The following is a 16,960-nucleotide window of genomic DNA, read 5'->3' on the forward strand; positions in this document are numbered from 1 at the left end:
ATTTTAACAGCTGGTGTGTATCCTGAACACCGTGTTTTAATTCTTGAAGAAATTATAAAAAAAATAGCCTCAAGGATACAAATTATTTATTCAAACAGACTTTAAATTGTTAATTGCTTTAATCCTTCTTAGTTATTTTAAAATTATATGCAATTCATGTATCTTATTAGGTGATGTCACGAATTTGGATTTCTCTTCATAAACGTACCTGTTAACAAAGTAGTCATGTAATGTATTTTATTTACGAGTTTTAAATTAAATGCAAGACAAGTGTCTGCACATTTTACGCTTATATATACTGCAGTGGTTGTGTAGGTTGTGTAAACAGCTGATTTCACAAGCTTTAAAATTATGTACATGACTCAACTTTTGTTCCATTTCAAATTTTGAGATTCAAGCAAATGACTTTCAGTTTCTGGCAAACGTAGTGTATACATTAATGCTGTTAAACATATTTGTGTTGCACAACTTATCTATGGTTTAAAAAGTATAAGAATATTAACTGCTACGCAAGTAATAGCTTTTAAAAAGGTTTATGCACGGGTAAATGTCTCAGTATTGCCGGAATAATCCACATTGTATTGCCCACTTCTTATACAACCAAGGTTTATCCTGACTGATAATTCATTTATAGCTCTTACAACGGGTTCGAAATTCCTCTCTGTTTATCGCATTCCACTACTGATACAAATGCGACCTTGGTTGTTGGTTGGTGGGCGCGTTCCTTATCTTTATCAGTCATGCAAGCATTGACAACCGCAGGAATGGTCGTCGAGTTGAGGTTATGTTCGAAGTGGCACAGACGACCGTTTTCACCGCTCGTACCGTTGTCCTCTTCCAATTCACGGGCGTGTGATAGCCTAAGTGTGCCACCGCGCGTCAGTGAAGATCCTGTACATCAGTGATTCACGGACGAGAGTCACATGCACAACAATGAAGGGTTCTCGGGTACAATTACTGCCGCTAGTGTGATGATAGCCCACGGTGGGCCAATGAATAATCATAGTGCGTGACTAGTAGATTTGCTCTGAGCGTCTGCCGCTCAACTGCTCAGTCGCCGCCATGCCGCTGCCAGTAACCTACGAGAAAGTCCCTGAAGGTGAGTCACTTTTCTTTTCTTTCCCGAGTCATATCATAAAAAATACTACACACGCGAGGTCTGCTGCCAAAGCTCAGTTGGGCAGTATCTTTCGTCTACTGACATTACAAATTGTTTCCGTTTTAGCGTGAATCATCATAATCTTTAATGATCGCGAGACCATTAAAGACAAATGACCTGTCGATTGAGTGAATTAAACAAAGGCTGACTCACAATAGTTTAATTTATAAATCGGTTGTAATGCAAGTGATATTGTTTCAGACTCGTTATTGTTTAACGTAGATAGATTGTGATATCGTAAATTTCGACAGTACAATTTCTATTTTTGTTCAGCGCAAGAGTGTGTTTTAGATTCAATTGTGCCTATACTTGATTTAAAATTAGATTACTTGTAGCTGAAGACAGTACCCACAAAATTGTTCACTTTGCTAATGGGCCGTTGGCTTTTTCGAGTTATTAATTTTTAAAGATTCAATAGTGCCAATCCGTGATTTAAAATGAGATTACTAGTAGCTGAACACAATACCCACGAAATTCTTTATTTTACTAATGGACCCTAGGGATATTACACGTTGCCTTTTTCGAGTTGTTAATTTTTTACACTCAATTGTTCCCATTTATGATTTAAAATTAGTTGAATACAGTACCCACAAAATTGTTTATTTTACTAATAGTCCCTAGGATACTCTATTTGCCTTTTTTAGGTTATTATTTTTTTAGATTCAGTTGTACTTATCCATGATTTAAAATGAGATTACTTGTTGCTGAAGAAGGTACTCAAAAAATTGTTTATTTTACTAATGGACCCTAGGGATATTCTACGTTGTCTTTTTCGAGCTATTAGCTTTTTAGGTTCAATTGTGCCAATCCGTAATTTAAAATGAGATTACTTAGTTGAACACAGTACCCACAAAATTGTTTATTTTACTAATAGACCCTAGGATACTACTCTACGTTGCCTTTTACGGGTTATTAATTTTTGCAACGTTTGTAAAACAGATAAAAATTTGTTTCTCTCATTGTCTAAAACAATCGTAAAAGTGACTTCCCAAATTTGAAAATTTAAAACATTTTAAACACATTAGCTATTTAGATTAATACAGGTTTACGCAAAGTTCTGAGCTTTGAATGTCTGGTCGGAGGCACGAGTAGTTTGAAAATATGTGAGGCAGTGCAAATATTTCAACATCTGAGTACATAACGCCTAAATGCCACTCACTAATAATAATCACTAAATCTACAGAACCGCCGAACAGGCGTATACTAGGAAGGCCAACTCGTAAATGGAATTTTGTACAAAGGTGCATCTTATCTGTAGTAGAATCTTCCACCGTTGAATTCACCGAACTAATATACCAAACGTAATAATTATCCAATTATTTCGTAATTCAGCCGGGAAAACCGCCGTCTACTTCAATTACGAAATAATGCCTCTAACTTTTGAATGCCAAACTGTTGAAAAGTTCTCACGACACAGCTAGTAGTTGTAGCCTAAATTTATCGAAGCCTTTGAAGAAGAAATGCACTCACTCAAGTAAATACAGAATGTACTGACTTAAAAGTCCCAACCCTCCCCGCATTTAATTTTTTTTGAATAGAGATGGAGTGATTTACCAGAGATGGGGAATGTTTATATGACCAACTTAGGAGTTTTTTATGTATTAAAATTTCGGAGTCACCCTCCCCCTCGGCAAATGGGGTTTTTTTTGCGATAAGTCAACACTTTTTAATAGGAACCCCTAGCAAGTGATACCTCATATTAAAGATAGTATAAAACGAAAAAGAATGGTGCAAACTAGAGGTATCTAATGTTATTCTATCAAATTTGGTGGCCAAACAAACCCCACAGTTTAAGTTACAATTAAAATGATTGTAAGGCAGATAAAACATTCACTCACTAGTTATTTAGAGAACATAAGACACAAAACATAAAACATGTTATTAGGCCTACAATTAATATTAACAACCATGATTAACATAGCATTTATTAGGTTTTGTTTTGTATAGCCAAAGCCCATTAGGATATTCAGGGTGTACCAATAGCTGGTTTTACCATGTCATCTCTTATTGTTTACCAGTTAGTATGTGAGACACATTCAGGCCGGTTACTATGTCAAAGTGGTCAATTTTGTGGGGAGGGGGAAGTAAAAATTTTCATACGTCAAAAACTCCTCAGTTGGCTATATAAACATCCTCCAAAGTAAATCATTCCATCTCTAAGGAAGGGGTTGGGTTTTTCTTATAAGGAAGTGAATAGGGGAGGGTGGGACTTTCAAGACAACCGGTATAATCCCTATTCTAAGATTGACTTACGAGCGTACCTATACAACAGTTATATCATGATCAGATAAAGAATCAGAAGTCGCCATTTTGAGCCAGACAAGTCAGCACTTGTTGATATAGCCTATATTTTACTTATAAATTTAGTATTACTTTTTCAGCATCTTCTCTAACATAAATATGCTAATTTTAAAAATTTTCTTTGAATAATTGTAAATAGACGTGGTGATGGTAAAATATGTAAAATATACTAAACTTATGTGTTCACCACTTAAAGCACTCATTGATGCAGACCATGTACCAAATATAATTGACAAATTCCTCACACTCAATGGCACCTTTCTTCTTTTAACTGTCAATAAAGAAGGCTTAGAGAAAAAAATATGGGAATGAAAGCGCTTTTACCTTATTTTGTTAGAGCATCACCGTTTTCGTCAGAAGGTCAAAGCCAGTAATATTAAAATTCGGCCAAGAATGTAGCCAGGAAAAGATTTGGGGGTCCAGACAACTGATCTTTCAGCAGTACATGTCAGTAATACTGAATTATTTAAATAATAATAATATTTTACCAAAAAAGTAATTGAAAATTTAGGGGGGGACAGCACCCCTCGGACCCCCTCGCTGGCTACGTCCTTGAATTGGGCGTATTAAACATTTAACAACGTTAAACATTTTAATAGGAAAACTATGTAAAATCTGTTTTAAATTGATTATATACTTCTTGAGAATCGAACCCATGATCTCTCAGCTAGAGAGCCACGTGCTAATCTATGGCGAAGATAACTATTGTATAACTATTGGCTTCTAAGGCATTCTAGCGCAGAAAGTTGCAAAGCATAAAAACGTCCTCAGTATATCACCTCTTAGTTGCGGAAAAACTCGTATCCACTTCGTGACATCTGGCAAGTATACTTTTTCAGTCTTCGGCCTTAATTATTGAGATTGGTTTCTTTTGTCATCCATTAATCCTACCACTTCCCGTAGAATCATGTTGACCTTGATGTCGAAGAGCTTTCACTTTCTTCTATCAATAATGCACTATTTAAGAGGCCTTCCAATTTTTTGTTCTTACGAGTCTTAATTATATTCGAAACTTGGCACATTTCAACTGTACATGTTGAAATGAATTCAAATTACAAATGAAACTTTGGCCGTCCAGATCAAGAGGTCGTGTATTTATCATTTAGATTTTCTCTAGTCAAAGAATTCCTTGTGGACTAAGAATTTTTCAACATCAACTTTCTGTGATACATCCTTGAAATAGGAAACAGAACAAATTTTGATGGGAATCTAAGATATACATTTTAATTGTTTTTATACTCAGAACAAAGTTAAAATGGACTAACTAGAATTTGTTATTACTGTTTTTGAAAAAAATGAGAAAAGACAAGTATTGGAGCTTTTTAACTATAGAACTATTCCACGATAAGAAATACAAGGTAAACATTGGAACAGTTCAAAATAAAATTTATGAAACATAGAGATCTCAAGATTTCAGCTTTCTTAAATGTTAAGATCACTAGTCTTATTGATCTCAAAGAATCCCTGACAGTTAAATACAGGTATTTAATTTAATGTCTGTAATATTGTGAGGGCCTCAAATTTCCATCAAAATCCTTCTTGTTATGTCAGTTTTCACGTAAATTATAAAGAAACAAAGATTACTATTAGATTATTTTGAGTTAGATGGATAGTTTGAGAAGGGGCTTCGCCAACATTTCATCACTTTCAACTAAATCATAGAGGTTTCTGATCTAAAAACATTTTTCAATTTAGTTTTTTTTGTTGAGAAAAATGGTAATTAAGACTGATATGGTATTATAATCAATCACCTTAAAACTAAATAATAAGAAATGATTCTTTACAATCGGATAGGAAATTAAATCCTAGAAGCCCAGCGTAATGCTATCTGAATGTGTAGGCAATGTGTAGAAATATTCCGATATGCATAAAACTATTTAATACAGTTTATAATTGGCAAACATTGTAGGCTATAGTCAGTATTTGAAATAAACAATTGCAACTTTGCCATGTTTTGCAAGTGATAAGATGTAATGACTTCTTTGTAACTTGAACAATGCACACTTAAGAACAAATCTTGACGTTTGACGATAGATATAAAAATTCCTAATATACAACATGTACAGTTTATCATTTACTGTACATACAGTGATAAATATGAAGTGTTGTAAAAGTTGTGTGATTGATGCAGATTTTACCAACTGTTCATAAATAAGTTAGTTATATGTTATAGTAAACGAAATTACAACACCACGTACACACATGGGTATTTAAATTGTCGAAATAAATGTATTTTTAAACTTAGTTCGATACCAACATAGAGTTACAGGGAAAGCAGACTTAGTAGGTTAGGCTTGAAAGGTCTACTGATTTATTTCAAATTTAAACTGTTCAGGAAATCTTGATAGCTATTATTTCAGTAATACCAATTTGTCTATAAAAATATTTACATTCCATCAATCTCTCAATAGTGTATCAAGACATCTCGACGATGACAGTGATTTTCACCTACAATATTGACAACGTCCATCAATCAATTGATTAGAATTTCATTGCTGAGTAATTTAGTTTGATTGCCTGGATCATGAACTGTTTAGAAAAGTTAAACGTTTTGATCTTAGAAATGCCACTCAAATTGTATGCACTATTATCTTCGTGACTGTAAACAAATCGATTTACATAATGATTATGGTAGTAGAAATGTATTGTATTCAGCCATCTTGAACACTTACCATAAGGAATGCCACAAGGTTTGTTGTTGGAACCAGTTTTGTTTATTTTTACGTCATCAACTTAAACTCAATTCAGTATGTGAGTACGAAGGAGTAGTAGAAATACTGACTGTGAGGTGAATGAATAAACTAAGCCCCTTTCCTACCTACTATTACTGCTCATCTCACCTACTAAAGTTTTACGGTTTCATAGTGAAAAATAGTGATGGCTCTGTGATAACCATAAAGCTAGAGGTTGAAATGAACTGAAGACGAACCTTAGAATGTTTTCATTTTTAAGTTCAACATGTGCATGATACACCAATCACCAAGTGATCTAGTCAATAGACTTCAATCAATCAATATTTATTGCGAAGACATGATTTAAATTTATAGCAAGTCAATTCGAGTTCAGAGCTAAAATTGTGTACATTCTTACAACTTCAGGATCACGTTCAAACATACAATTCAACATTCATGCATCCTTCATTCATTTGCCAATTTTCCACCTACAGCGCCGAAGTCAATCTCCTGATTTGTTGATTCTCCAGTCAAATGCCAAAAACTCGGAAACATAAAATGCTTGTGACGCTAAAAAGTATTTCAAACGAGTTTTTAGCACATTGGGTGTCGCGGCATTCTTTATCAAATTGAGCAGCTTGTTGATAAAATGAACACCTGCCTGTGGGGGCAGATGTTCATAAACCACCGTTCTGTATTTACCAATCCGGTCGTTTCCTCTGCCTCTGGTCTCATACGAATGAATGTCTTGGCCAGTTGTGATGGCACATTTAGACATACAGAACAGAGTTGTTTCGAAAATGTATAGACTTGGCAGAGCCAACAGCCGAAACTTTTTGAAGGTCTCTCTACAAGACTGAAATTCAAATGAGAGATTATTCGAATCGCTTTCTTCTGCAATTTGAACACTCTCGTCAACTGGTAGTTTTCGCAGGCACCCCGCAATACCAATCCGTAGGTAAGATGGGGGTAAATCAATCCATAGTACGCCGTCATCAGAACCTGAGTTGGGCAATACTTGGCTAAAGACCTCAAAACATAAATGCCTGAGGATAATGTGGCGCAAACATGGTCAATGTGGCAATTCCATGCCAACCCTCGATCTATAAGTATTCCAAGGAATTTCGAACTTCCAGAAATGAATCTGCTAACTGACGGTAGGGCCACATTCTGAGTCAGCCGTCCGCAGAGCAAAGTTCTTGACATTGGATTTTGTTGTGTTTGTTCTGAGATTGAGGCTGTTGAAATGTTGAACGCAATTGTTGATTTCAACAAAAAAATTCTGTTCTTCCTAAAGAGATTTTGATCATTGTTCATGAATAATTATTTTACATTTTTACTATAAGGACTAATGGGCACTTCAAATAAAAATAACCCACTAAGTCTAATTAGTAACTTTACAATGCGTACAACAATAATCGTAAAGACATAGTATCTTCTCTCGGAGTTTTCTCATAATTAATGTCAACAATAGCCGAGCGTTTTTGTTTAGTGGGATGACGGAAGTGAGTAGATTGCCGGAAGAGAGTTTAATTATTTTTTAGGCTCTTCGCTTAATGTTATTATTTAACTCGAGGTTTACAACCATTAGACGACAAAGTGACAGGGATTATTCTATAAAGCTTTTTAAGTACCTCATATAATATGAACATAATAGTTCTATGGTGAAATTCAACCGAAAATGGATAACAATAATAATACAATGAATATTTTTGTAGTTGTGGGTTATTTTATCAAACACTAACTTATTAATAGAGTGATTTGTAAAAACTTCTTTGTTTAAAATTCATAATTGATGATGGATGGTAGGAAAGGAGAAGAGGATTTCAGATTCTCACCATCATTGTATGTTACAAAATTAGAAAACTATGTTTCGAGAACTTCCCTTTTCTTCAGGTGTAAAAACTTCTTCCACACAAGGTGAAGCATGCATGATAATAACGAACAAATCAACAACAAATGACGATTAACTCGCGAAAATCAAAATAACAGAAAAGGCTTTATGCCAAAAAAAAATCAAATCATCATAAAGGTCAGCACCATCACGCGAAGAACAAATTACACCACTACACAACGCATGCGCGCTGCACAATATATGACCACCGCATAACAGCAGTTAGTAAATGGATACAGTTTTGATACCGAATGTCCGAAATTCCTTTTCTTGTGTGAACGCCCAGTAAATGACTCAAGAAAAGTTAAACCATGAGTCCTAAACCATAAGTTACATGATATATGCAACAAGCAATTTAACACGTACTTTTAATTTTACCATAAGAACTATTTTCATTTCGCTTTTGATAAATATAACGCGTTGCAAAACTTCCAAATGTAGATTTGTCTCTGTTGTGCGAACAATGAACCTCTTGGGTTATTTCAAAATATGAGGATAGTTCTTTTTGTACTATTGGAACTATTTCCATCTCTATAGTAGTAGGAATAAAATATTTGGTTCAATAACATGATGATCGCAGAGAAAAACTATAACCAGTCTTTGAATGTAAATTAAAACTATAGCTGTATTTTGAGTGAAGCCTCCGTGGTTCAAGGACAAACAAAATTGTTTTCAAGCGGTTGGTTCATGGCATTTTGACGAGTTAAATAATAATGTTATTATTTAACTCGAGGTTTACAACCATTAGACGACAAAGTGACAGGGATTATTCTATAAAGCTTTTTAAATACCTCATATAATAAGAACATAATAGTTCTATGGTGAAATTCAACCGAAAATGGATAACAATAATAATACAATGAATAGTTTTGTAGTTGTGGGTTATTTTATCAAGCACTAACTTATTAATAGAGTGATTTGTAAAAACTTCTTTGTTTAAAATTCATAATTGATGATGGATGGTAGGAAAGGAGAAGAGGATTTCAGATTCTCACCATCATTGTATGTTACAAAATTAGAAAACTATGTTTCGAGAACTTCCCTTTTCTTCAGGTGTAAAAACTTCTTCCACACAAGGTGAAGCATGCATGATAATAACGAACAAATCAACAACAAATGACGATTAACTCGCGAAAATCAAAATAACAGAAAAGGCTTTATGCCAAAAAAAATCAAATCATCATAAAGGTCAGCACCATCAGGCGAAGAACAAATTACACCACTACACAACGCATGCGCGCTGCACAATATATGACCACCGCACAACAGCAGTTAGTAAATGGATACAGTTTTGATACCGAATGTCCGAAATTCCTTTTCTTGTGTGAACGCCCAGTAAATGACTCAAGAAAAGTTAAACCATGAGTCCTAAACCATAAGTTACATGATATATGCAACAAGCAATTTAACACGTACTTTTAATTTTACCATAAGAACTATTTTCATTTCGCTTTTGATAAATATAACGCGTTGCAAAACTTCCAAATGTAGATTTGTCTCTGTTGTGCGAACAAAGAACCTCTTGGGTTATTTCAAAATATGAGGATAGTTCTTTTTGTACTATTGGAACTATTTCCATCTCTATAGTAGTAGGAATAAAATATTTGGTTCAATAACATGATGATCGCAGAGAAAAACTATAACCAGTCTTTGAATGTAAATTAAAACTATAGCTGTATTTTGAGTGAAGCCTCCGTGGTTCAAGGACAAACAAAATTGTTTTCAAGCGGTTGGTTCATGGCATTTTAAAACAGGCAGTATGATTAACAGCTATCGGCTGCGCAAAAGGTTTAAGATTGAACGACTTCAATATGTCGTTCTGTTGGTATCCATATACCTCCCGGCTGTGGAGGACGGCGAGCAGGTGAATCCGTGACCTTGACCTTGCAGCCTTCGACGTCAAAGAGAGGCTCACAGCTCAAGCCTCTGGCTCATTACGTTAATGGCACTACAACAACTGTCATTACTTGTCCATTACCATGACGGGCGCAAGAGGCGACTTGTCGACTCATGTTTATTGAGCTATCATCAGTTGGTCATGGCTAATGAGAGATGTAGGAGACCTCGTGCTATTCTGGCCCTCTTCATTCGCATCTTTATTCAAGCCTACTTCATCATCATCTTCTACCCTCGTTGCCTAATCGTGTCTTAGTATGTGGCTGTATACCTAACAACGAAGTTCCTTCATCAAATCAGACCGCAGAGCCTGTGTAGCCACTACGCACATAATTGTTCGTTTTATATCTTCCAGGCATATAATATAACATCAAGTGACAAACGCAGATATTCTTACCTCTTTCAAATCCAAAATCAATCATTGCATCATGAAACACAGCTGCATCAGGTAGAGGCGTGTGGAGTTTGGCCCTGCCACATAAATTGCTCGATTCATATCTTCCAGGCATAGAACAGTGTGTGTTCATTGATAACACGTTTTCAAGTAAAGTTAAAATGGCATACGGTGTTCCACAGGGATCAATTCTTGGGCTCGTATTTTTTCTTGTTTTTGTGAAAAATCCCGTTTTATCAATTCAGAATGGAAAGATAATTAATATGCCGACAATGCGATTCTTTCAAGTTAAAAGACAGATGAGTTAGATTTAACATTTTGCATTGAGTTGAATTCATGTATTCAACATTTTACAGAAATAAATTTGACAGCAAACAGTTCTTAGACAATAATGCTATACAATGATCAGGCATTTTGAAGATATCACATTGAAACCAATTATTAAGATGGACGACGTTCTTTTGGAGGGAGCAGATTCTACGAAATTCCTGAGAATGTACGAGTATCTTAAATTTAATAGAAGGCTGATCTGGAACGACTAGGTGGAGAACGTTTGCTCAGTAGTTGCGTCTGGCATTTATGCCCTTCGTAACGTAGTAAACCTTTGTTCTAACAAAGTCTTAAAGCCAACCTGTTTTGCCCTTATATATCGTCACTTCTATGCAATCATAGTTGGGGGAGTTTTGCTTTGAACCATTCTAGTTTGTGTCTTGAAGCAGCTTCTAAAGCTTTAGCTTCACAGGTTGGCTTCAAGCTCAATAGTCTTCCTGAAGGCATAAAGCAAATAGATTGATCTGTTTATAGCTCAATTGAGACAAACTGGTTTTATTCAGTGAGAAAATGCATGTAAAGTCGATGTGGTAACTAATGGGTAGTTAGAAAAACAAGTGCAATTGAGGAATGAGTGATGAAACAATGTATGTGTAAAAAAGAGGGAATGTGAGACAGGCAATTGTAATACAAATGACGTGGAATTACTTGTGCCAAAAGCAAAAAGAAACAGATGAATTAGTGATATCGCTGTTTGCATCACTAAGTTTCTAATCTGTGTGAAGTTGTTTCAATTATAAGTCTTGTGTATTAAGCAATATTAACTAGAAAAACGAATTGGGTGGAGTCAATGTTATACTATAGTCTGGTGATGCGTTATCTCTGAAGTATGTAACAGCATCTCACGGTTGTTTTTTAGGATTTGACAGAGACAAATAAATAATTTGCAAATGTAGTGACTTAAAATATGCCGTAATTAATTAAACTCTCATCAATAGTAACAACAGCTTGTAATCTGTCATTTTATTGAGCTGTAAAATGTCTAAACAGACAGTTTAACATAATGTAATGACTACACCAAAATCCAAATTACTAACAAAGTTGTACGTCAAAGAGTTTACATAACTGAATCTAGCACCACGCTAGGATAACAATAAAAGAAAAATCACGGTTCAATAGAAATGTACCGCTAAATCATGTGATGCACTCAATGTAGCATACGAATTGAGATTTTATCTACTACTAAATCTTACGAGACTGAAATAAGTGTTTGCTTAAGGAGGAAAATCCACCCATGAATGAGAATAGGTAACCATCTTATTGCTTTCCCCAGCAAACAAGAGGATTGATTCGCCCTTGAGTGCTTTATCCTTATAGTATATTACTGTAGGTGTGTTATTACAAACAACACATATATCTCAGTTCTTGGACTCATACTGCAGGTTACATCAAAGTTTTCCGACTCATGAAGTCAACAAAACAAGATGACTTGTAAAAATATACAACATATTTTAATCTAAGTATTATAGTAAGGGACATCTTAGAAATGGTCCAGAAGGAAAGTAATTTCAACAATCCAGCAGGGTCACTTCTGTCTGGTTTATACCTTCCAGTTGAACCCACACTGGGCAGAAAAAAAAACCAATGAGTCACTTAAATCTGGGCAACCTTATGGGTGTCCAGGAGCGGCACATCACTAACCGCAAATGTTGAGATTTTGGTGTGCAAGGGTAATTCGATAGGTCTAGTCTACTGCGGGAGACGACTGTTGGAGTTGGTGGGGTTCGTTCTCTAAATGTCAAAGGTTCTTGCTAGCTTAGACAGAAGGTTGTGCCATCCCCTACCTGCTTTAAGTAGAGAAGCTGGTTCAGAGCTGACTTTCCTTTCTTCCGAGGGGGCATGACTTGAGGTTAGTGTCCTAAATTCTTCCTCATGAATCTCGACAGGAGGAGACCCCTACTCCCAACCTTACCAATCCACAAAATTCTGTCACTCCAGAAGCAGCGCAAAGATCCATATAGGACTAAATGCAATTTCAAAACTTCTTATCGTAAGAGAACAAAATAAATTTTCAACAAAGAAATTAACATCAGATTATCGAAAACTAGGTAGCCTGTGATATTATATTGATCGCTGATTGATCATACTGTTTCAGTTACACTCACACTACCAAACCACTGGTCCCGTCAGTTTTGGTTTAATATTTCCAATTATCATTCCAAATTTCATTCCTCTATTAGAAACTTCTATACACTGAACCTGGAAATCAATTAATTTGGTTTGGTAATTAATTGTTGGTGGTGACAAATTCAGCATAATTTCTAAAGGTAGCCGGATTGATTTTTATGTATCTTATGCTAATTTATATGATTTTTAGTAAATTTAACTCTTAAACCATATCCAGTTAAATTAGAACACTTCTTAGTGCATAACAATCACAGACATCATACTTATGGTCAGATGTCCATAATAAAAGATTTAGACATAATCATTTCTTATACCGTATATTTTTAATACTACTTTCAAACTTTACCCAACTTTTATGAAAACAAAATGTTACATTAAATAAACCAATAGAAATTGCAATACTACTGCCGTGCTTAAAATAAAATTTAAAATTTAACTAATACACATTTATCATTAATGGTTCCATAGAATCGTGCAAATCCCGAGTTTACGGTTTAAACACTTTTAATGGCTCCTCGACAACGAGGCCGAAATATTTCAAAAATTTAACCGTACAAGCAATGTTTCGACGAGATGTGAACCGGAAAACTTACATGTCCTTAACAATCTATATTGTGTGCAAATAAAAGTCCCAATTAAATACATCAATTTTACGTAAGTAGTATTTTCAATATCCTCGTCTCCTTCATAGGTATTTCCAACCTCCCTCTTGGCGTTGTTGCCCTTCTGTGACACTTTATCAAACCCATTGGTTGATCTTTTCAGTTTATGGACTTTTCAGAGGGCGACACAGTTGTTCACAGTACAGGAGGGGGGGGGGGGTTGTAGTTGTGTGAATGTAGCTAACGCCACATTCGGCTATGTTCCCATAATTCTCGCGAGTAACTGCATAACCCCAAGTTCAAGCGTAAGACTTATCACAAATGGTTGGTTTTGGTAGCCTAAACCAAATAATATTATCAAATGATTCATTGAGATTTTGAGTCAAAAATGCAAACAAAATGCTAACATAAGCTAAGTTTGATTAGCTGATTTCCTGAATGCTGGTTTTTTCCTCCATTAGTATTTTCTCCTTATCAATTTAAATTATAATCACTGGTTCACTACAATTATCAAAAACGCTAACGTCACAAATAAAGCGATGCTACCCACGTGTAGCAGAACAAGATCAGAGACAATTGCTACCACATCTCTGATCCGTCTCTAAATTTCACCGTCTCTGGTTAAATGTGTCTTCAAGTCTTGCTACTACGTATGATATGGTTTTTCCCATTGTTCGTAAAGCTACCTCGATCTGACTTTTGCCAAAAAGAACTAACGGTTTCCAAGGCTACCTGGAATCTCCTGGATCTATGATGTCCTGGATAAACGAGGGTAACCCTGTTGAGAGACATGCCTGATCATCAAATTCCATCATGCCTATATAGAAATGGAGTTTAGTCCAACATTTTTTACATGTATAGCTTTTAATTTGTTCTAGAGATTTCTGTAAACAGAGAGACAAACAAATGAAAGTGAAATTTGCCAGCCTCCTCATTAACAAGCTTTGTTAACGCTCAGCTATTTAAATATATATTATTACAAAGAATGCTAATTTCAATGTTACGGGGAACTCTTTTTATTTCAAAATGCGTTGTAAAGATTTTTCTTTACAGAACAATACATTTGCTCTTGAAATTGATGAAACAATCGCTGCTGTGTGGAGGACATAATGAAAAAGTGTTATTGAGTAATGGTTATATAATGCAGCAATTGAAATATATTGAGACGATGCACTACTTTTGATTCTGCTAATTAGTTATTCGTAATGAGTTGTAAATTCCATCTCGTTTATTCTCGTCCTAAACTAGGTTTAATGAATACTGGTGGAAATTCGAATTGAAATGGAAAATATTTGTGTGTTTAATACCAACCGTTCCATTCGTTGCCTATTTTCGCCCAGTCGTTCGTGACCAAAACCGAGGCTGGAACGTGTTATTAGCACGCAGGGCGAACACTCGTGTTGTGATTGGATACTGCCAACTCTTCCCAGTAATAACATCTTGTTTGGCTACTCTGGGACCTTGAGGTGCATGTAGCCTTCGAGTGGACGGTAATTCCCCGCCGACAGTCAACCCCCTGATTGGTAGCAACAAAGTTTCAAGAAAACCTCCGAAAGTATTTACCACAGTGGAAAGCTTCCAAAGTTATTCTGAGTCCAATTAATAACAATGTAGGAGTAAGCCACATCACGTGTCGTGGACAGGCATTGCTGAGGTACCATGGGACTTTTCTAGTTGTTACTGAGTCACATGATTGTGCTTGGTCTGTTTACGAATGTTTGTACTCTGTGATTTGCCCCTCCTTGCAATTCTGGTTACCCATAAAACCGAAAAACATTAACATGTTCGTTAATACTTGGCCCAATCGCATGGAATGACTTTCACCATCATGGAACTCGATTGTTCTTCAGGCATTGCAGCTTTTTGCTAAAATTTAAGTCTCTAGGTCAATTCGTTTCTCGAGATATCATGCGGAGACAGACAGACAAATTTACATGAAAATCTTCCAACCCCTCGGATAAAAGGCTTCACTAACGAATAGGTAGGGTGTCTATACGTATTAATTACGCATGTTACAATGTCATATTATTGTACTCAGGTTATTTATAAATCTATTCATTCTGAAAATTTCTTGTTACCATCGTGGTGACCCATAAGACCAATGTACAAATTTCCTATAGCAAGGTATAATATATCCTTAAAAAACAAGGGCTCGAGGATCTACCTCCAGGAAATTCGTCTTTCAAAAGTTTGAGGGGGGGACTTGAGCCCCTTGAGCAACATTCCTTATATACGCCCCTGAGTTGAGTGACGCATCATCATCAAAGTCGATGGTGCCTACATAGAAATGAAGCTTCATGCGAATATTTAAATCTATAGGTCGAATTATCTTGCGAACAGATAGAGATATAATTTTTTAGTCCCTCAAGTGATAGGCTTCGCTAACGCTCAGCCAATGACGGCATGTGCAATTATAGGGTTAACGTTCTCACCACGATGCGCCTCGACCACTAATAGACTGTCTCTCCGCGTTGCCAGTTCTGCAGCCTTGACTGCTTTTCCTTGTTGTTGTTTGATCATCTGATTCGTGACAATGTTCGACAGTTCAGTGTCTCGGTCAACATTCGAGTAGTTTGTTGCCTTAAGGTTATTTCATAAGTTAGTTATACAAATCTATTATTGCAAGTAGTCAGTTATTTCTAATTTGAGACCCATCTACGTGAGTCTTCAAATGCATGTCAAGTGTTATCCATTTTGTCGAGTATTTCAAGTTTGTCTTTTTATTGTTGCATTAATTGTGCACTTAACACTGACACAATTGTTGTGAACACAGTCGCAATTCCATTAAGTTTCAATAAAACAAATCTTTCATTTAAAATAGTTAAATTGGTCCGTATTTTAAGAAGGATTCCCCATAGAAATGATCTCTCCTATATGAGGAAATTTCTAAGAAATGTGAAAACGCTAGGGCTTATTAGAGTTTATTATTCAAAATAATATGGATAAAAATCTTGTTATCGAACATGTTTAGCTCTGAAAAAAGAATTTGTTCAGATCAGCTGGAACCTAGAGCTCTCTACTCTAAAGACGATAGAATATATTAGAACATGTTTTGCTGGTTTTGTTGTGAAGTCTTATGAATCAAAACTGATTCTTACAAACAATTTTATTTCCATTAATTAAATAATATACTTGTTAAAAAAATACCTTTCAGTCCTTTTGAAAAATAGCCATAATACAAATATTGGCCTATAATTGTTTGTAATTTCTCTATTGCCATTTTCGTGAAACTATCTCATTGTTATCAAAGTTATTATTAACCTTGATATATCATCCACAATCTATAAAATGTATGGAATGGACGTCATTTTGGTTAAAACTAAATGACACATTTATATCATAATTTGGTCACATATCTCTTATCGAACTAACGACTGCGTGAAGCTGTGTTACTACTGGTAGAGTGGATTTATTTAAAATGTGTCAATTTCAATTCCTCTTGTGCCATTATTTATTTTTTATATTTATTTAACCTAGATAAACATATACGACTAAATTAAAATAGCCTAGGTAAAAAGCTGAATGTTTTGATAGTAACATAACTCCATATATTCAAGTAGTATCACCAAAAGGTATTCGTCATTT

General features: G+C 35.3%; 1 protein-coding gene across 3 annotated transcripts in view; it reads left to right on the top strand.

Moving 5' to 3' along the window:
* Nucleotides 1-819: 819 nt before the first annotated feature.
* The window catches only part of LOC124364166 (alpha-tocopherol transfer protein-like), a 64,551-nt gene continuing 48,410 nt past the window's right edge, over nucleotides 820-16,960 (top strand). The window contains exon 1 of one of the 3 annotated variants that reach the window (XM_046819438.1): nucleotides 820-1,099. In XM_046819438.1, the coding sequence (XP_046675394.1) occupies nucleotides 1,063-1,099 (37 nt within the window). In that variant the 5' untranslated portion in view covers nucleotides 820-1,062. Of the gene's footprint in view, nucleotides 1,100-15,847; nucleotides 15,962-16,010; nucleotides 16,035-16,960 lie in introns of those variants that run through there. The other 2 variants (XM_046819441.1, XM_046819440.1) reach the window with 2 other exon arrangements.

Source organism: Homalodisca vitripennis, chromosome 6 (genome assembly GCF_021130785.1).
Source record: "Homalodisca vitripennis isolate AUS2020 chromosome 6, UT_GWSS_2.1, whole genome shotgun sequence".
Taxonomy (NCBI): domain Eukaryota; kingdom Metazoa; phylum Arthropoda; class Insecta; order Hemiptera; family Cicadellidae; genus Homalodisca; species Homalodisca vitripennis.